Source organism: Stylophora pistillata, chromosome 2, assembly GCF_964205215.1.
Source record: "Stylophora pistillata chromosome 2, jaStyPist1.2, whole genome shotgun sequence".
Taxonomy (NCBI): Eukaryota; Metazoa; Cnidaria; class Anthozoa; order Scleractinia; family Pocilloporidae; genus Stylophora; species Stylophora pistillata.
Window position 1 is genome coordinate 53,624,878 of NC_142520.1, and position 21,733 is coordinate 53,646,610.

At 39.2% G+C, this 21,733-nt stretch overlaps 2 protein-coding genes, 1 long non-coding RNA gene and 1 pseudogene across 3 annotated transcripts in view; all 4 read right to left on the minus strand.

Moving 5' to 3' along the window:
- The window catches only part of LOC148740348 (uncharacterized), a 1,625-nt gene extending 146 nt beyond the window's left edge, over positions 1–1,479 (minus strand). Inside the window, exons 1-2 of the mRNA XM_088749668.1 lie at positions 1,280–1,479; positions 1–1,148 (exon numbers count right to left, since the gene is read on the minus strand). The exon at positions 1–1,148 is cut by the window's left edge and continues 146 nt beyond it. Of these exons, the coding sequence (XP_088605794.1) occupies positions 1–1,148; positions 1,280–1,479 (1,348 nt within the window). The remainder of the gene's footprint in view (positions 1,149–1,279) is intronic.
- Positions 1,480–6,537: 5,058 nt separating this feature from the next.
- LOC148740349 (uncharacterized) lies at positions 6,538–8,418 on the minus strand (annotated as a pseudogene).
- A 1,870-nt stretch (positions 8,419–10,288) lies between these two features.
- LOC148740350 (uncharacterized) lies at positions 10,289–14,080 on the minus strand. Its single transcript, XR_015997147.1, has 3 exons — positions 13,893–14,080; positions 13,453–13,530; positions 10,289–12,365 (listed from the first exon to the last, which is right to left on the minus strand). It is a non-coding gene; the product is annotated as an uncharacterized LOC148740350 (long non-coding RNA).
- Positions 14,081–18,676: 4,596 nt separating this feature from the next.
- LOC148740351 (uncharacterized) lies at positions 18,677–21,139 on the minus strand. The gene is made up of 2 exons (XM_088750524.1): positions 20,894–21,139; positions 18,677–20,739 (listed from the first exon to the last, which is right to left on the minus strand). The coding sequence occupies exons 1-2, from the start codon at positions 21,115–21,117 to the stop codon at positions 19,116–19,118; spliced, it is 1,848 nt and encodes a 615-aa protein (XP_088606650.1). The 5' UTR covers positions 21,118–21,139; the 3' UTR covers positions 18,677–19,115.
- Positions 21,140–21,733: the final 594 nt, after the last annotated feature.

Here is a 21,733-nt window from a genome sequence, read left to right on the forward strand (position 1 = left end):
TCAAGGAGATAGGACGCAGGTGCTTAGTAGCATCAACCACGGGTTTTTGCTTAGGGAGAGGCACCACGTCCCCAAGCTTCCAAGAGGCGGGAGGCCTTTGTTCTCTAAAGCTCGCGGTCAGTATAGATGTAATAGGCTGTGCGAGAATCACTGCATATTCCCTCAAAAGCCAGTTACCGATGTCGTCAAGTTCAACTGCCTTCCTCGGGTTTAGATCGGTTAGAGCGTGTAGGACATCAAATTCCGTAATTAAAGGCATATCGGAGTCCTCCACTACAGTCGGGACAGCGTATAGGGGTTGGTAATGCTTCATGGGTTCTAAGAACACAGCGTTGATGGCGTTAGCTAGTTCAACGTCATTTAGGCGATCAAAACTGTCCCCGAGCTGAAGGTTGGAAAGGAGACTTTCAGAAGATGACGCAGGATTCATACCGGCGATTCGTTTAACTGCGCTCCACCACTGGGAGGGCTTGATGTTCTTTAAATTATTCACTTTGCTTGCATAGTATTTACTGCGAAGTGACTTACGCGTGCAGTTGACGTCATTTCGATATCGCCGGTATTGATCCATGTCTCCATTGTGGAAGGCGTGTTGACGGATCTTAATGAGGTTCTTAAACCGCTCAGTAACCCACGGGGGGTCATTCAGGTGAAGTCTGACATGTATAACCGGCATTAAGTGGTCAAGACCAATTTTGATGAAATCCGTAAACAGCGCCAATTTAGCCTCGCAGTTGGATGCCTCGCTAACCACTGACCAGTCGATAGATGCGAGGAAACGCGCAAGCTCGGACGTGCGACTGGCCCGAGTGTCCCGCTTGGAAAGGGTTCTTCTACTTGGGCCTTCCCTTGGAGCACGAGTTGTTGGGTGCACGAAGACAACATTGTGATCCGATAAACCAAACGGCGGTAAAATCTGAACGGAATTTATGTTATACAAACCTGGTTGGTTGGTGAAGACCAGGTTCAGGATCTGATCACCCCTAGTGGGCTTGTTGACCAATTGCCGCAGTCCGAATTGTGCAGCTAAACGATTCAACTTTAGCCGATTGAAATCGCCGCAGAGTAGAATCCCGCAACCTGGGAATTCTCCCTCAACAGTAGTCAAGGATGCTGATAGATAGTCCAACAAAGCAGTGTCTCTGGCGCTGTCATTGAAGAACGGATGATATATCGTGGCCGTGATAACGCAGGAAGCCCGTGCGGGAGTCTTTTTGGTCTTAACCACGCCCAAAGAACTTCGTACTTAGGGTCTTGTAAGTGATCAAGAGATCTATACCTGATCGAGTCCACTATATAGAGCCCAATCCCTCCGTGAATGTCCGTGGTGCGGTTTCTAGAAATAAACGAGTAACCGGGAATGTGGAGGTGGTTTTCGCTGATGGTGTCCCTCAACCACGTTTCGGTAATGAACCCTAAATTTGGTTTGTAGTCTAAGATGGTAGAACGAACTTCGTCGATCTTGGGCGCCAGAGACATTGTGTTTGCAAGCATCAAGCTCATGCCAAACACGCTACGCGATTCAATGGGACGATCCGTGATGACTGGAAACGTATTGTTGTCAGTCCGAGAGTTTGAAGTGTTCGTTCCGTTCTCGGGAAACACCGGCGGAACGGAAGGGCTGTTTGTTTTGTTAGTTTGAAAGGTGTTACCTTGAAAATTTAATAGGCTCGACGAGCGGTTATGCAAATTACTAGATTCGTGGTCCAGGGCAGCAATTTGGTCAGAACCCATCAAATCATCTTCATTTGGAGTTAGAGAGACGTTGGCATGGAATTGTCTTGCAGTTCCTAAGCACGATACACTGTTACCTTGCTTTCTGCGACCGCCACGATACAAGGGTTTAAAGACAGTACCTGAGAAACTCTGCACCTATCCCTCCCCAAACTCAATGTTAACCCTAGCTTGATCTTCGATACTATAGTGAATCCGCCCTCAGATTTCAGATGGGCGATTGAGTAGTGCTTGATACCCGTTGAGCCTCTCAGGGGACAGTTTTCTCGTCTTTTGAAGTTGTAAATTTAACATACCTTCAAGAATTCCTTATTGAAGGGTTACGCATTCGTCGATACAAAAGAAGTAGACACTTAGACCTTTTACCTCCCGATTTTCTTCCTTCGAAGTACATCAGTGTGATTCTTTGATCCCAAGGAACACCTGCGCTTGAGAGGAGCTTCAAAGAGGGAGAGGGAGATGCGCAATAAATGAGTCAGCGTTAGTTTGACAAATGTTACGCGTACGTGCATCCTTATTAGCTCATACGTCACGCTTTCGCGAAGCGGGAAAACCAGAGGAGCGGGATCAAAGCCGTCATGCCCCAAGAGCCTCCATCAACACAGGAAGTAAAGGAAAAAGAGACTAAACTTTTTCCAAGAGACTTTGACAATGTTCATTTTTCCGAGAATTATTGCAGCGACGAAAAAGTCTCAATGATTTGATCGTGAAATATCTACAGCAACAATAGCCAGCAACTAAAGCATTAATAATAGGATCTCGCCTTCGCTGATTTACGTCTGAAGTAATTAAGTGTTCGAATTTGTCACCTCGTAAAATTCTTACCAAATAACGCTATTGAATAAAGCTATCCTTTTAGTTATCAATGCGAACCCTTTCAGAAAGAGCCCTTCCCAGTTTCCGCCTTGGAGTAACTACCACCAACTCCCCCTCCCCCCCCCCTCCCCGATCCAGATCTAGTTTGTGCTATATTTCAATTTAAGGAGTCGTAGGGTGGTTCTTTTCTTAAAAAAGAAAAAAAGAAAGGGTGCTCGTCAGTAGTCTGACCGCGATGAAAAAAAAAACCTACCTGAAGTTCCAAGGATTAAGAAAATTGAGAGAGTGCCCGGCCCGTATCTAGAGGCGGGTGATAAATATCTTTCTTGAATACAAGATCAAGGATTGTAGCTGTTAGACAGCGCCAGCGCTGCGTCACGAGGAAACGCAGATACATTAACGCGTCAAGATTCCCTTGTCTTCTCATCATCAAGGGCACCACATCGGAGCCTTCGCCACCATTAACTGTAATGTAAATAGTAGAATTCTAAACAGCATTTACGATCTTGCGGGTAAAGGAGTACCTCACCCCTACAACTAGGACAGAGATTTCGAGCTTTGGTTCGTTATTGCATCTTGTGTCTTGCGTGACTGGCGTTGTGTGACTCACTTTACGTCTCTACAATTACGGGACACACAAAAGTTATTCGATATGGAGAGGAACGCGATTAGAGTACAGCCTGCTTGCCACTCAGACAGAAAGAAGCGTTTATTCATGTAACACTGAATAATGATTGTAATTAATACATCACTGGCAATTGGAAACATTTATCTTTCATTTGATTGTGTATTTTAGTGTAAGGGTGGAGTAAAGGTAAAGTGGTATGCACAAAGGGCACATGCGAGGCGGGGAGCACTTATCCTCTCGCGCGCCCACCCTTCACGCGCGCCTCGCGTTTGCTTCGCTCTTCCTTTATGTGATATCGATCATATGGATTAAGAAAAAAGCCACTGTAGTCATAACACTTATTTATCTTGTCCAGCCTTGGAATCGAGAAATGGACAACAAAAAAGGCGCTAAATAAGCGTAAATCTTGCAAGTTTGAATCAACTAGCTTTTAATCCGCGAGAGAAAGAAACGCGCGGCTCACGTGACCGAAAATGGCGCGAAAATCCACCGCGCACGGACTGGGCTAGCTACAGTCACACTTTACTCCTGAAAAACAAGCATAAAAAAAATCAAGTCACTACTATTCTTATATCCATTCAGGGATTCTGTTTTTACCCCAATATTAACTTAAATCAAAAATTTGTAGATAGCTCTGCTCTATGCGCTTTATGCATCATCAATTTTGTAAAGGTTGTATTTGAAAAACTTAAAGTTATTGAACACTGTCAGGAGCCCACCTGACACTGTAGAGTTACTCCATATTGTATTTAACATATTTCCATTTGATGCCACGGAACTACCGGAAAATCAATATAGCATCCTCCAGTTGTTGAATTAGTACAATTTCGTCCCTCTTTTTTTGTTGGGAAGTTTGATGATTTTTCCGGAAGAAATTACCTGTTTATCACTCCGGTGAGTGATAAGGTGAAAAGAGCAAATTGAAATTATGACACGACCGCGTTGTGATATTCCAGAGAGGAGTGTAACCTTGCGACAATTTTCCTCGAATGCGCCTGAAACTTGATTGTTGTTTAGTTAGTAACTTGGCCGCTTATCTCGAGGGTTAAAGACTTCATGGCTGCACTCGAACCTTATCGATTCGTACCGAAGCGCTAGCTATGCTACAACAGTGCAGCCAATTACCAAAACAAAGGCTGTTTGTGGTGCATACGTTTTCGTCTGCCATTTGGGTTGAGTTATAGGATGTCGTGTGTTTCCGGCTAGGTTACAAGCTTGCTTTTCAAAATGGCTGCGTTCGCAGTAGAATTTGTGACAAAGAAAAGAATCTTCGAAGGTTCTGCGTCCTTTTGGAATCTCAAAACTCGGTAAGTAGTTAACGTTTTTATATACTTTTAAACAGCTAATATGAAAATTTCAGGGATTCCGGGGTTTACTTCTCCCTCAAATTAGCAAATTTAAGACGGGGCCCTGCTAGAGTTCGACTGGTGCGCGTGTAGACTTCAACTGACACAGGTCTCTGTGATGTTTTGAAAGTTTGCATTATTGCACGAACCGTCGGAAAGTGCAATTTGAAAACTTATTGCAAAACATCACGTGTGAATATCACGAGGTGTACGAGTAATGCACGTGATTATTGTCTTTTATGTCATCAACAAAATCCTTTCTTAAGGCTTTTTTCGCATTCTAGGTGCACGTAGCTCTAAACACCCCAGCGGTGGGTTTGAAAAAAATTTCTGTTCTCATATAAATGGTTATATTTAATACAAGGATCAATTACAGTATCAGTACCCAGTACCCCTCCCCTAGCCCAACATTAACCTTAACTTGTCATCAGCTGACTGTTGCTGGGTAAGGGATTGGGTGGTGCGCAGACATTGATCCGATACAATAACTGTGACAGAGAAACCAGGGTTTCCTAAATAAAAATATCTTGTTTATCTTCGTATAAGCTAAAATTTCTAGAGTAAAGATACGGAAATCCCGTATTACACTTTGCAAATTACTCATGCATGCGAAGTTGAACAATCGAGAACGACTGAGATATTTCTTCTGCCTGGATATAAAAATCTCTGCTATGACCGATAGCTAAAAGGAAATTTTATTCTAAATATTTTAACTATATGATCAGTGTCTCACGCATGCACCACAGTAGTTTCGTAGTGAGGCCCTTTCCCTTGGTTGCTAAAACAATTTGAAGGACGGATAAATCTCAAATTTGTCTATACGATGCGGAAGAAGTGATTTATTTTCCTTAATCTTCAGTCTAATTATCAGCGGTAGGCCCTTGACAGACCTCTCGTAGATTCGCGTTGCTCAAAGCCTCAACATTTAACGCGGATGAAAAACTCTCGTGCCGAAGCGCTTCTAAAGAGAGCGTGCGTACAGATTGAGCAAAAGTAAATAACTATACCGTGTCTTTTTACTAATGACATTGCCATTAACGCAAAAGCACCAACATAACGAATACGGTTTGCTGTTTTGAGACAACTGCCTATTACAACTCTTAAATAACTTACTCAGCTACTTTTTAAATACTAACGTCTTCTAAATTATCAACAGTTTCGTGAAGATCATGACCTAAAAATATGACGCGACGAAATATATTGGTTTTTTCTTTGCGATTCAAAATACCGCAAGTATCCTTAGAGGAATCGTAACTGTATTGTAGCAGGATAAGGAATTATTTTTATTTCAGACATCAAGCTATCAATTAGTATGTTGAAAGAGAGAGTAAATTTGTATTTTGGACGCTAAGTTCTGAAAGAACGTCAACAGTACAGGCAACGAGATGACGAAACTAGAGATTTTCATGAAGCAAAACATTCGCTCGACAGGTGCATGTTCACACTTTCCTTGCCGTTCCATGCAAAACAACACCGAGAATTCTTCAATTTCTGCACCGTCTGAAAACAGGAACCCCGACGGAAAATTATTTATGCGTCTACTTTGCACTCAACACTGCTCTAATGTTATGCTGAAGGGAGATCTGGTGCTGCAAATTCTCATTGATCTACTCGCAGAATACTATGAAGGCCTTTGGCGAAGTGAAATTTCATCTTTCAGGCGATGTTTCCACAGGCGTCGCCGCCGTGACATCTGCAACCCTTTAATTCCTACAGGAGATTAACATATGGATTCTCTCTATAATATCCATACATTATCCATCAAACAGGTATTGAGGATACTCAAATTTATCAGGTAGAAGTTGTCTTGATTTAACATCAAATTCGTACAACTTATTTATAAGGAAATGTGTAGAAGATAGTGAAAAGAATCAAAGGGTTAACTTTCTAATCCATGCAGTCATTCTTTGTAGAAAAACTCTTTAACTTTAACTTTTAAACTCTTTTTTTCTCCCATCTCTCAGCAAACTGTTTTAACAATTAGGAACTACACCCACACAAAAAAAAACTTGATGAACTGAAGAAACACTGATTTTTATTTGCAATAACCATGGCAGCTGTTTGTTAACCAAGAGTGTGTTTTAAAATGCATGACCAAGTTAATGAGTTCCTTTCCAAAGGGTGATGTCCATACTCAATTTTTCGCACATTTGAAGACAGTTTTCAAAAGGCCACATGTAGATTACTCTTTGGAATCTCAAAACAAAGGTAAATTTTTACACACACAAACCAGGCTTTAAGATTCCTGGGCACTTCATAAATTAACATATCCTATTTACATCTCAAAAAGCTTAAATTTCTAGAGAATGCAGAACGGAAATATCGTTTTACACTCTGCAGTCTACTTATGCATTCGAATTTCAATAATCAGGAGCGGGATTTTTTTCTGAGTTTGTTTTAATCTCAGTAATTGCGGTTTGACAGAAGGAAATTTGAATCAAAATGTGTTTAGAGATAAGTGCGTTCGGCTAATCATAGTAATTCAACATTCGGCTATTTTCCTTGCAAGTCAGTGAAATCTGTGAACCGGACACGATTTACAAAGGTGCATAGTTTCCCTAAAATATATTAAAAAAAAAAAAACATATTTGGCCAAGGTTCTTGAGGATTCTGTTTGTAACACCAGTCCACTTCACTCAGGTTTCATTCTATTGTTATCGCTACTGAAATATCTCTTTGTTTTCTAAATTGCTACAGTTTCGGCTTCTCTTTGGTCATCATCGTCGTCTCTTTGTGCTTCATTTGAACCTTCATCATTAAAGGTCTCCCGAAACTTCTCGGCGATGAATTTCTTTACCACCTCCTGAATGCATTCTTCCTCTGGGCATTCCAATTTGCTTCGTAGCTCCCTGATGTCTTGCACAGCCTGCGTAGTCGAGCACCTCTAGAGACGATTTCACCAACATGTAGATATCCAAATGTAACAGCACGGCGCCAGCAATTCCTCCAGCTAAATTGGCCACGCCCACTCCCAGCAAACCCCCGGTTCGCACGAAGAGATAAGTAGCAGCGAACGCCCCAGCCCCTAACGAAGCCGTGGACGAGAACAACCGAAAAAACCTGGCGGAGACATCTATTTTCTCTTCAGTTGAAGTCGTGAACTCCCTCTGAGCTAGATTGTGCAGAAATGCAAAACTATTACTCTGTCTTATGTCGGAAATGATCTTCTCGAGCCTGTCCAACTTTTCTTGCAGTTGCGTGCAAGCTTCCCTGTCCTCGTCAATGGCTTCTTGAACCTCTTTCAATCCTAACTTTGTGAGAATTAGCTCAATTACTTTGGAAACAGACATCACCAGGCCCCCCACGCCTCCGATTCCGGCGCCAACAAGGGAGATCACGAGCCCAGCTCCAAAAGTGAATGGCGCGGTGATCAGGCCCGCTACCGCTAGGATTCCTCCCACTGCGCTCGCGGAAGCACCTGCTATGGTGGATTTGCTGACATTCATATGGTGCTCATGTAATTTGGACGCTAGTTCCTCAAGTTTTTCCATAGTGCGTTTCCTTCTTGGAATCCACTGCCTAAGAGCGTCATTCAAGTCTTCTTCTGACCGGTCTAATTCTCGGAAACTTGTAATGACTTGGACATAAACCTCTTCTGACAATAAAGGTCTGCAAGACAAATATTCAGTGAAGAAGAAAAAACTTTATTTTTTGAAGATCTAGTTCATGAACCAGCTTCCGTTTAGGCGCAAGAATGGTCACTTTTTATCGCCGGAGGGGGTGGTGGGGGAAGGGGGGGTCGGAGATTTTGATTGTGTTAAGATAAAATTTATCTGATCTCCTCATTAGCCTCTGTAATATTTATATGATCTCACTCATTGGAAGTTAATTAGCAGTCAATTTTCTATAGTCCCCTACTTTATACTCTGTTGGCGACGAGTTATCCCCCTCCATTCCCCCTGAAAACTGTGTAATCCCCCCCTTCAGTGCAATAAGTCCCCTTCTCCCAAATAGCTCCTAGCGGCTCACAGAGCCCAAATGTCTGTCTAGAAAACAACGCCGTATAGAAGTGTGTCATTTCCCAAAGCACTTGAAAATTTGCCCAACTATTTATAACTTCCTCATTAATAACGTCACAGGTAAGGTCACAGCGTAACCTGTTGTTTTCGATTGGTTGGTAACGGCGCGCGACTAAAACAGGAAGTAATTGGACTGATGCCAGCTTTCTCTGAAATCTGCGTACTTCCTTACTAAGTTGTTTTAGTTAAGAATTAAAGAAATGTTTAAGTTGGAGATGAAGTACAGTGGAACCCCTCTAAACCGGACCATCAATAAACCGGACCATCAATAAACCGGAATCCTGTCTTTACCGGACGTTTTTTTCGGCCCTAAAATCTCTGCTGTACATTTCCTCTATTTTTAACCTCAATAAACCGGAACCCCTCACTTCCGGAAACCGGACTCTTTTTTCACTCCGTAATCACATACTGACAAAGAAATTGACCTTGTTAACTGGACGTGAAAGTTTTAAAGATGTGAATTAAGAGATGAAAAGAAAACGACGCCACATTCTGATGTTTTTGGATAATGCCTCATCACATGGCGACTGTCAGCTCTCGAACGTAACCTTGAAGTTTCTTCCCGCAAACACAACATCCCATTTATAGCCACTTGGTCAACGGATCATCTGTAACCTTTAAGGCACGATACAAGAAACATGCACTACGATCGCTCTTAAGCAAGATCGAAAGGGCTGAAAGCGTTTCTGAACTCTGTAAAGAAATAATGTACTGGACACTATGAACTGAATAGCCGAGGCATGGTCTCGACTCTTACAAAGTGTTTCAAAACCACGTACTGGCTTTCCTGTGACTGACGAACAAGAAGATGACTACGAAGATGAAGGCGACATTCCGCGGTCGCTTCTTGCTCAACAGTTGAGAGTCGATCAGTCGATCTTACAAAACGTTGACATTGAACCGCCAACAGAAGAAAACACCGGGGACTGGGAAAGAGACCCGATATCAAGCTTTGTTGAACTGATAACTGAAGAGTAGAACGAACAGTTTGTCCATATGATGAGCAGGAGAAACATGTTGACGTTCCTGGGAGTAACCCTTCACATAAAGAAGTGCTTGATATGGTTAATAAGTTAAAAAATTTTGCGGTTCACAAAGATGAGAATTATCTCTAACTGGTTCTAGAGCTGGAAAATTTAACCCAAAGAAAAATAGTTGAACAGCGTTGTAATTAGATGCAGTTAACATTGGATTCCTTTTTCCAAAAGCATCTTGGAAATTTATACAGAGAATCTTGAACATCCTATATTTAAATGAGTTAAAAGCGGGGATCATATTACTATGCGTGTAACACTGAATTTTTTTGTATATCAAATAAAATGATGTTGAAAAGCTTCCTTGTGATCCATATTGTTAGTTCCTTTACTGATGTGCTTTATTAGTGCTCGTGTACCATGTACTGGTACTTACAGTCAAACAGTACATTATGCTGCATAAAATCGCTATATGGGTAAAACCTCAGTACACCGGACACCCCTTAAACCTGACAATTCCTCCGGATTTGAGGGGTTCGAGTTTGACTAATGGTCGTGGGTCGTGGGTCGTGGGTACCAGTCGTGGGTCGTGGGTGTGGGTGTGGGTAAAAGTCGTGGGTGTGGTTAATACTTAATAATAAAAATAACCATTTAAAATATTAAATACAATAATACATAAATTTTATACAACCCTGTCATTCATTAATTTAACTGTTCTTTCTTCTAGTTATTTTATTTGATTATTCAATTTTTCCTACTTTACGTCTATTTTTATCTGTTATCTCACTGTCAATGAAATCATAGTTTCACTTTCGCGACGAAAAGAGAGATAAATCTTGTAATTACATTAAATTAGTTTCACAACACGATAATTCCGGATCTGTCACCAGCGCGATCGCCGACGAGCGTCCATTGGTCGGCTACTCTGGGATGTGATTTTTCCCTTTTTCTGCTTTCTAGGGTAGTTGTCAAGGGAAATCCACAGGACATTCTTTTGTTCTCTTGCGGTTTTCAAGCCCCAGACGATAAAACTTTCCCGAGGTAATTTACTTAGGGAAAAATCGGTCACACTTGCAAATTTGAGTTTCCCTAGGGAAACTGTCAACAATTCAAGTTTCCCTTGGACAAAACCCTGTAGTGTGACCACAGCTAATATCGCGTTTACGATCCTCCACTGTCGAGTTACCAGTCTGGCAGAGGTTATGTGTGTGCCTTTTGAGTCAGTCGACTTGTGCACAATCAGTTTTCCTTTCTGTATACAGTGTGTAATTACCAGATTTATCTATCATTCTTTTGTCATTGATTTTGTCAGACGAGATCTCGGAATTTCTGTTCCTTGGCCCCTGACTTTAGCCGCAAATATAGAATTCACGAGCGCTGTCGCAATTTTGACGTTATAGTACTTCTACTATATGAAATCATTTTTGGTACAATCGTACAAAACAACTCAGGTGTCTCGTTAACATAGACCTCGAAAACGCAGAACGCAGACCGCAGAACGCAGACCGCACAGCTCGAAATACGTGTACACAGTGTGTAATTACAAGATTTATCTCTCTTCCCTTTGTTATCAAACGAGTTCTCGGAATGCGTCGCGAAACTGAAACTAATTTCATTGACAGTGAGGTAACAGATAAAAATAGACGTAAAGTAGGGTAAATTGAATAAACAAAATAAAATAACTAGAAGAAAGAGCAGTTAAATTAATGAATGACGGGGTTGTATAAAATTTATGTATTATTATATTTAATATTTTAAATGGTTATTTTTATTATTAAGTATTAACTACACCCACGACTTTTACCCACACCCACGACCCACGACTTGTACCCATGACCCACGACCCACGACCATTAGTCAAACTCCCATCGACTCTGTCGCTTGTCAATAGTACCGCTCAGAAACAATTGAAAGTTAGGTGATAGAAAATTCTATTGATATTTTAATGCATGACTTGTGACGTACTTAAATCTATGGTCAAAGACACGCTCCCATGTGAGAACGGTAAGACAATAAAACTTCACATACCCACTGAAAAGACTGGATTTTTGATCCGCGCGACCTCGGCGCTTTGCGCCGAATTCTCGTACTCCGGTAAAGAGAAGAGAACCTCTGGGACCAGGGTATCAGTGACGCGTATAAAAGATGTAATCACCCTTGCTATACTCAAGGTTATAGATGTCACTCTCTTTAAAGTTGCAACATGTCTCTTAGACAATTGTGTAGGCAAACGAGTAAACCTGCTTCAAAAGCACTTTTTCTCTTCCCGGAAGAAAAAAAACAGGTATCGCAGCGACTCGTTTAATTGTTGAGAAAGACCTCGATTTTATCGAGGGACAGTCTGTCCATGTCAATTGGGGAGGCAAGAAAGTTCAAGCCGAGATTCTTGCTCTAATTCTTTAGAGGAGTCTCTATGCTCTTCCAGGCCGGTGCTTTCATTAACTGTAAAGGTAAGTTCGCGCTTCAAGTAAAACTAAATATACCTGTTGCTTTAAAACCAACTACGTTGGTATATGATTTATTTTATTTTATTTTTTTGGCCAAGATCATTCTCTATTATGACATTTCATTCATCACTGTAGTTAAAGTATTACGCAGGAAGTCTCAGAAGCCTTTCTAGCTAATCGCTAGCTGCCTTAAGGGATCCAGGAAATGATTTGTTTCTCTGCAACACTTTCGCTCGAAGTTGTAGAACAGTGAGTGGGGAAAAAAGGATAATTATTATTAAACGTTACAATGCTATATACTCACATAATTGCCCATCTGTTGGCCTCCTTTGAGGAGGTTCTTTAGGGGAGTCTCGAGGATCTTCAACGCCAGTGCTTTCCTTAGCCGTAAAAGTAAATTCCTGCTTAAGTGAGATTAAATATACCTGTTGCTCTAAAGCTTATTACGTTGGTGTATGAATCAGTAACAGCAGGCTGCCAAGTCAGGGACTCAGGCAATGATTAACAACAATGTAAATCACCCAAATGTATAGTTATCTCTTGTTTTAAATAAATAACTACAACTGCAGGTATTTATGGTAGCCATAGATACGGGCTAATTTACAACTCACACATGCATGTTAGACCACCCTATATGCACATGATTTATTCCCTAATGAATCTTTTAGTTCAATGCTTTCCTTAGCAACAAGTTAAGTGCAGTAAAACTTGTGTGAGCAAGTTAAGATTGCTTCTGCCTTTACTTGTGATTAGATTTGGTTTACTTACACTTCTGATTGGTTGAGAAAGTGGCACAGATTTTTTAAGCAACCATCAAACATGCAGTTTTTAAGACCAATCACAGTAATGCAAAACCAACGTAAATGCAATTTTTTTGGGACTCTCAAGTAAAAACTACTCTATTCCAATAAGTATTGCAGCTCTTCCTGGACAATGGTATATCACACTCCCCCCCCCCCCCAACACTGATCTGTCTGGTTGCCTCAACAATTCAACGATACCCATTCATTCCTTCACTCATTCATTCATTCATTCATTCATTCTTTCACTCATTCATTCATTCATTCATTCATTCATTCATTCTCAGTTGAGTAGTACTGTGGGAATAAAGTGACCAAAAGTACAGCACAGCAATGGCAGCCTGGGCTCAAACACAGACTGCTCAATCCAGAGTCCAGCAAAATTAAGAGCCATTAGGCCACCATGACTTATGACAATGAGAACATGACAAATCAATTACTCAGTAGTAAAAACTTGTTATTATTTCCTCGTAATTTCACCTAAAGCAAAAAGTTTACTAAATTGTTTAGTCAGTATTTACATGTAGACCTGTCACATGCTTGGTGAAACTGGGCATGTTTCTTGTATGACAACACAACACCCTAAACTGGACAAGGCTAGAAATTGAACCAAACCAGTTCCACCAAATGCTTTGCTTACTTTTAATGAATATGTTATAGTACAACTAAGTAAAAATGGAATACTTACATGAAGACAGTTGTTCCATAAATTCATCTAGGCTTGGGGTTAATGTTGTTGTGTTTTTTCCCTTTTGCCTACATCTGGCTGAATGAAGAATGCAAATTTCAATAAACTCAATGTAACAGAGGGTAAAGTTAATATGAATGAAGTTACCCAGTTTATGTTATCCTAGCTTGCGTATAACATATCACTGATAACCCTGTTTGTGGTCATCTTGTAATGTTTTTTTTTTCATTGACTTCATACAAAATTAATCTTGAAGAGTTAGAAGGAGTTATAAGTTATAAGGAGTCTTTATTATTTCATTCTTAAAGGTTCTTCATATTATTGTTTCTAGTATGCAGTGTCAACTTTATGTAAATGAAGGAAAACAATGACTTTTATCTAGTTACAATAAACTATACACATAATAACTATACAGTCACATAATAAAAAGTATTAAATACCTTCACAAAAAGCAGCATATAAATTTAAAAAAAGCTGTCCCTCCCTGCAGGGTGCCACCATTGTTGTTTTGTCCCCAATAAAATCATATGCCACCCCAGGGGTGCCATATTTATAGATATTATGGCCTCTGCCATGCTTCTTATGCATGAGCACAACAACATTGTAGTCATGGTGGAGGCGAAGGACATCAGCCAAAAATCCAAAGGCATATAATAAATATGCATTATAGCTTAATCCATGTGTGAAAAATTAATAATTAAAACAATTGACACCTCTTGATTAAAATGAACTGCCTGCTACAATGATCTTTGGTGCTGAACTTTACACAAACACATGTAATTAATGATTGATAGATTCAATAATATCAGTATCAGCAGGAATAATGGAACAACTGATGTTTTGACAAAAAGCTACATCTAGTTAGGCTACATGTACATACCCTGTAATGTAGCTTTCTGGTTTCATGGGTGGAGCTTGTTTTCCCCCTCTTCAACACTTTGTCCCAGTCCTTCTTTTTTTTTTCAAATTTGTAATTGCATGTAGCTGTTCTACATTTTTTCAGTGCAACAGGGCAATCAGCCAAACAGGATGGACATTTCTTAAAAGAATTAAAGAACAACCAAGGTTAGAAAAATATCCATACCAAACCAAAGGATGGTTATTTGGAAAATCTGAGGGGGATCGAGGGAGGTCTCAATAGCCAGAGATTTTAAAGGAAAAAATGAAGCTTAAGAGAACTTTCCAGGGGAGGGAGGGTGGGGGTTAGGGGAGGGGGTTAATACCAAAAAAATATTTGGGAAGGTATAGACCTTTTGGGCAACTGGATAATCAGGTTGGAAACTTGTGATTGTAGTCAAATTTAGGCGTACAACACCTCAGTCCATTAGATCGCAACTTCTTTGTCAGAACAATACAATTTAAAACACTTCGAAAGTTACACAAAAACTTACTACCATTTTGTTGAGAATCACTACTCGTGTTCTATCACATCATAGATAGAAAGGGTAAAATAGCCAATCAGAGAAATGGATTTGAGATAGAATGCTAGTAGATAAAGGGGGAGTGCAAAGTGTTATTGGCCTTAATTTGTCAACCAATGTTCACACAATGTATGTATGTGATACAATACTTACAGTGAGCTGTGCTTGGAGAATTAGGTAAACTATATTAATAATAATATATGTAGTGTTAATACTTATTGAGGTTTCTGTGATATCCAGAATCATCAAGGTCTTTATCGTTAAAGTTTGTTGCTATCAGCTGAAGACTTTGGCAAAGGCTGATAACATAATCTTGATTTTGATTTTCAATTTCGATTTCTGATAGCTTAAGTCTGCATTTGAGGCAAGAGGCCCATCAGGCCGGAGCTTATCTTGGTTTCCGTAGCATGAAGCAAGTAGGAGTATTTCTACTCCTCCCTAGATGGGATGCTAGTCCATCGCAGGGTTACCCCCAACAGTAAATTCACTGGTACCCATTTATACACCTGGGTGAAGAGAGGAACTGTGAGTTTAAGGTGTCTTGCCTAAGTACACAACGCAATGCCCTGGCAGATGCTCAAACCTGAACTATTCGATCTGGAGTCCAACGCACTAACCATTAAGCGACCGCGCCATGCCACTAGAGTTTTATTCAGCTCGCAAAATTTTAATCTGGTAATCAAGGCTTGATGAGTTCAATTGGATACGCCCCAGGGTAGGGGAAGAAAATTTGAACATACAGTGGACTCCGGAAAACGCAAACCCTCGCTAATTCGAACCTTGCACTAACTCAAACCGACATCATTATTTCCCTTGGATTCCTTTCATACATTTACTGTAAGTTTACCTCGGTAACTCAAACCCTCAATAACTTGAGCCTCCCACTAACTCGAAGCAATTTTAATTTCCCTTTAGGTCATTTGCTATACAATTTTATCCTCAATAACTCTAACCACCTTTGTCAAGTTGTGTTAAGTAAAAAATATGGTACTGGAGTCTGAAACTTTGAACTTATTTTAAAGCAGTCTAGTGTTGTTCAGCTTTTTAACATGACAGTGCAGTTCAGCATCATTCAGATTTCTTCAAGCTTTGCCTTCCTTCATCTTGAGAGTCAATAATTTTGTGTGTGATGTCATTTGTTCTCAACTTCCAGTAAATCAAACTCTTTTAATTTCCCCTGAAGGTTCGAGTTATTGGTAGTCGACTGTAGTAGTATACATAGATAGAATATACCTAATCAGTTGAATAAAATATTACGGGCAAAACATTTTGACCACTGTGGCTAATTTGATCTCAGCAGTTATATCTGCTAAATAAAAGTTACAAGGTAGGCAATTTGAATATTGGGATGAAAATTATAGTTGTTATACTTTTGCAATACCTTTGTGATACTAGTGAGAATAATGTACATGGCAGTATTAATACTGTGACTGAACAGAACAGACACGTGAGAACAAGAGAGGCATTTCTTCATTCAAGGAAAAGGATGCAGGAGAGTAATTAAGTACAATGACAACTATCAATAATGAATGGAGGAGTTCATAACATAAGTTGCAACATTGGATAACCAGGCAGGGCAACATGGTGGGAAATTCAAAGGTTTGCATGGAAACCCAAAGCTAAATTATAATCCTTTTTAGATTGAAACACTTAAGACTCCCTCCTTTAAAAAAGAAAAAGAGTTACAAGATTTAAAAATATGCTGTTAATAATGAAATTTAAAACACCGTGGCCATTATTTGGTATTTACTTGTAAACATGTTTTCCCATACACTCCCTGCATTTTTTGTAAAACCAATTTAAAGAGAATATATTGGATTTTGCAAAAAATTTAGAGAAATATAAAGACTTCTATACAATCCAGATTTTGAGTGTCACATCTTTGATTAATAAAAAAAGTTTTTCTAAAACAAAACTCGCAAATATATAATTTTAGAAAGAGTCAGTTAGCTTGAATTTCCATACAAACCTTTGAATTTCAAGCCATCTTGTTACTGGCGATTACAATGTCTTCCAAGGAGGAGGCATCTATGCCAACTCTTCTGTATTATCCGGTAGTCTCCTGGATACAGACCGAATCTCCTGGTCTTACAGATGACCAAATCTCCTGGATATCAGGGACAATGCTCACAATACATGTTTTCACGCTCATTTTGATCAATTTTAGCATAAAAATTGAAATATTTGACGCATTTTTTCGGTTGTTACCCCATTTTTGTGGTCGTGAAGAGTTGATTTCAAAGCAAAACTGGCAGTCTCCCACATTCCAATTTCTTTAGGTTGGCATCTCTGAGGAGGTGGGGGTACGCATGTTGCAATGTCCCTTGATTATATGTAGACAAATGTCACATAATCCAAAGCCGTTGTTGTTTATTATTTTTCTACAAGGAACTGGTTTAACACAAGGTTGTAGGCAGACTTGGAGACATTTCAAGAGGAAAAAAATAAACAATGTTGCAAAGATCCAGGGGTGTATTCAAAGGGGAAATTTAGACAAACTTGGCACCCAAAAATGCCATTTTCTGATTTCTGATTTACTTTCATTCTACATTTATCGAATATTTGCGAGCCAATTTTAAAATACTATAAAAAGTATAAAACTTTATGATGTCACCGTAGGCTTTATAATAGAGTTTATTGTGTCGCTGTCGCATTTTAGAAACGTGATTGTATCGCTTGCTTGTGTTGCCGTATAAAAATTAATTTCGATCGCCACTATTTAAGGCCACGTTAATCTACTTATCGTTTTCAACGCTTCTTGAAGGTATCTATCACATGAACAAAAAAATAGAAAAAAAAAAAGAACTGAAATAGGCACTTACTCTGAACGTCTTTCTGGATACAGACTGCTTTCTTAGAAAAGCATGACTGCCATGCATATATAAATTTTAATTGATGTCAATTTGGAAAGTTTCTTGGAATATTTTAATATGCATGTCAAGGGGTTTATATTCGATCCGATTATATATTTAAATAAAAGTAAGTAAAACTTGTGCGATCATTCAACATATCCTCCCGGTGAGAATAACTGATACGTACCTTTCGAAGTTGTCACACTTGATTCTGCACCACCTGAACTTGAAGAGCTGGAAGCACCGCTTGGAGGAATATCCGCCATTTTTTTTTTTTTTTTTTTGCTTTGGTGGAGCGTGAAGACAGGGACCTGGGTATGACGTACAGAAATGAACCGGAGAATGATCACAACAATCATTTTCGGACATGTGGTCAATTCGCCGGTAACAAAACGAAAAAGGGCCTGGGATCGAATGTCGATCGCAAAGCATGCATGGATTGATTGGCTGGACAGGAAGACATGTTGACATACATGTGTTGTAATTTATCCTGTTCAAAAGAGACTAATTCAAAGCTGTTTTGAAGGAAAATGCCACATCATTTTAACTGTTGTGTGCCCCAGTGTACCAACAACTTTAGAAACAAATTGTGGTGGCTGCTCTATCAAATTTTCTTCCTCCCTTAATAGACTAATTAGATTTTGTACATGTTCATGGTAGAGTGCATTTCATTGTTGATGTGTGAAACACTTTGAAAGCAAAATTGTGCAAATTAGTGCATGTTTCACTCTTATAATGAAATGCACCCAAGGTGTAAGATAGAGCAAAAACACGAACTTTGAAATGATATTAAATAGTTATTGACAAATATTTAGTATGTAGTGACAAATTAATGATATCACTGGACCAGAATAGTTTTTAGTCTTGCTATAAAACAAATGCAATTGACAGAGACCACTTTAAATATATGGTACTGTCATTAAACTGTTCAGGATTGAGCACAAAGCAAAATGAAACAAAACTATTTATTCTAAACATGAACAAAAGCTGCAGAATATAATACATTACATGATAATATATTTGCTTGACGTTTTGATCTGATAAATCTTTAAATTGTTTTCCACACATGTGCAGTCTACACTTTGATGCATTAACTTTAACTATAACTAAATATATTATACTTTGCCTCTTTTGTATTCTTTTGTCCAGTGACAACTATTGTGGTTTATTAAACATTGAAATTACAATAACTGCACAGGTATTTAAAAGCCACTTATTTCAATAAATAGTGCCTGTTATTGTTGTTAGTATTTTAACCTTTTTAAAGGTTACACTACATGTAGACCCATTATGTCCAAGATAATTAAAATTGTGCAACTTATATTCAAGACTGCAAGGTTTTCTTTTACACTGTTCTAAATGAATTCATTTAAATCAATTTAGGCACAGTCTATTCAAATCTCAACTGACATCTTGCTAACCCATATTTGACTCGAGGATATGACATCTCTGGTAAAACTTGTAGTTGAAAGAAATTGCAAAGTTTAGGAAGAACACTTTCCCAAAACTCAGAGTTGAAGTTGACTCGCTCAATGTATAGCTCATTTCCTGTTGATCCCTTGACTACAAAATCTGTCCATTTACGCTGGGTTACAAACATCTGTTGTTGTATTTGATAGAAATACTTATGTCCAGTGTTCATCTTTAGATGGTTGTCACCACAGTCCTTACATATTCTTCTTTGAAGCAGACCTTGTCTAAGACTCTCACTGTCATTTAACTGTATCAATTTCATTTCAAGAAGTCCAAGTGGTTGGGAAACATGAGGATCTGACACTAGACCATCAGGGGTGGCTGCTAAGAAACCATGGCTTTGGCTAATAAAAAGCCCACATGGCTCAACTGAAAGATTCCTGTAGCCTGAGTTATGCTTAGATGTAACATATAATCTTTCAATTTCTTCTTCTTTCTCTAAACCCTGATTCATTGCAAAACTCTGATACTGTTTATTATACTGTAAGACATCTGCAAGTGCCTTTGTTGGTGATGTAGTGGGCTTCAAAGAGGCAACCCGGTAACATTTCGAAGCTGTTATTCTACACTTTCTGTGATAATTCCAAAGCTTGTCCTCTGATTGTCCTCTAGTCTTTTGCTCAACTTTGGTAATTTCCTTTTCCTCTAGATTCAACTTTTTCTCAATTTCTTTGCATTTTTCACTTATTTCCCTTAGGGATGGTGGAAGGACTTTGAGCGGCGAAACAATGGTGTCTTCTTCTTTAACCTCTTGTGGCAGTATGTGACTCCAGCCAACAATGCTACCACTTTTGGTTTGATAGTCTTTGATAGTTTGTAACATATTGTTCACTTTGGCATCTGACCACTCTCTCTGATGTATAGCTCGAACATCTTTCCCTTTCTTGATATTTGGTGTTCTGTCAGTCTTAACTTGTTTGCTGTAGTCATGTTTATGAAATGACATGGCTGAGATTGGTGATAGAGGACCTTTTCGTTTCCTTGGGATATTCCATTTACATGGTTTAGAAGTACATGATTCTATGGAGATCTTTTCTCTTTCTTTGCAATATTCAGCCAAGGCAAAGAGAGTTGCAGACACATGATTACATCTTCCGTCTATTCCTGCTGGGCAACCACAATATGCTTTGAGTACTCCTCCAATACTTGACATTACTATTTGACATTGGTATATTAAGTTCTTTTTCATTGATGGGAGAACTTGGCTCTTTATAAAGTGCTTCCCACTTTCCTTTAAATGGTGAATAGAATGTACGTTCCCAGACTTATAAAAATTGAACCCCTTTACAAGAGGTTTAGCAGTTGAGAGTTGTTTTTTTGAGTCAACTGAGTCGATCATGTAACGCCAGATGGTTCCAAATGACACTTTAGGGAGAGCATTGAGATCAGAGTTGAAACCTTCTTTTGGAAATTTTCCATTTGTTTGAGGCTCTCTCTTATCAAGCAAACCAAGATCTGCTTTTTTCTTCATAATATTAGCGCCGTTGTCGGGGTCTCTAAGATATTTCTTGTCAAGGCCATTTTCTACATAGTGTTTTAGCCTATGCAAAACGATTTTAAATAATGTTAATGGAGTTCTAAGCAGACGATTTAATGTATAAAATCTTTAAGTGAATATGTTTTCCATCAGAAATATTAATGGTTTTTATGTGAGCAAAAGAAAGAGCTACGAAAAAGCTGAATTTGACCCTTTACCTGCTGACTAAAGCTGACTTTTTACCACTTGTTTTCGCTCCCCTACAAATCAGCCAGCGCTTTAGCTGTACCACACTGCATGCCTCTACATTTCTGTTTTGCAAAACAGCCCCAGGTATATCGTCTTCAGTTAAAATAAAGCCTTCTTCTTTAGTTTCTGAGAGCTTACTATCATTCGCAATGGACGCCATTTTGATTTCTGTCCAGCCAAACAATCCATGCATGCTTTGCGATCGCAGTTTCAGTCCCAGGTTCTTTTTCGTTTTGTTACCGGCGAATTGATCCTATTGATCATTTCTCACCGGGAGGATATGTTGCAACAATAATTAGTGTCAGACCTCCAGCAAACCTCTCCTCGACTCCGACGCCTCGTCTCCAATCTTCCCACGGGTGGAGAAACACGTGTCCTGTAGCGTTATATATATATATATATATATCAGGGGCCTGGGGTCAGGATGTAAGATAACGTTCTGAGCGAGTAACTTGATCCCTCACGCGACTCGACCGAGACAAGACTCTAGCAGAGTCCAAAGCTCAGAATTTCATTATCTATGCTTATGAGTCAAAAATGGTCAAATTTCACTTAGATTACGTTTCTCTTTTAATTACTGCGTAAAAATTCTTTTTAGATGCTGAAATTGGTTTAACATCAATGAATGTTTTATTATCCTTATTATCATTATTATTATTATTGCTATTATGATTATTATCATATAAGGGGCAAAATTACTGAATTGTTATTGGTCAAGACAGAGGGCATCTTTTCTTAATTTTTGCAATTCCCCCGGGCAAAATTACTTGAAAATGATTGGCTGAAAATCGCTTAGCAACGACTGCCAA

Coding starts and splice junctions, on each gene's coding strand:
- LOC148740351 (XM_088750524.1), bottom strand. CDS start 21,117: ATGCATGGATTGTTTGGCTGGACAGAAATCAAAATGGCGTCCATTGCG. Junction 20,740..20,893: donor AAGTCAGCTTTAGTCAGCAG/GTAAAGGGTCAA, acceptor CGTTTTGCATAG/GCTAAAACACTATGTAGAAA.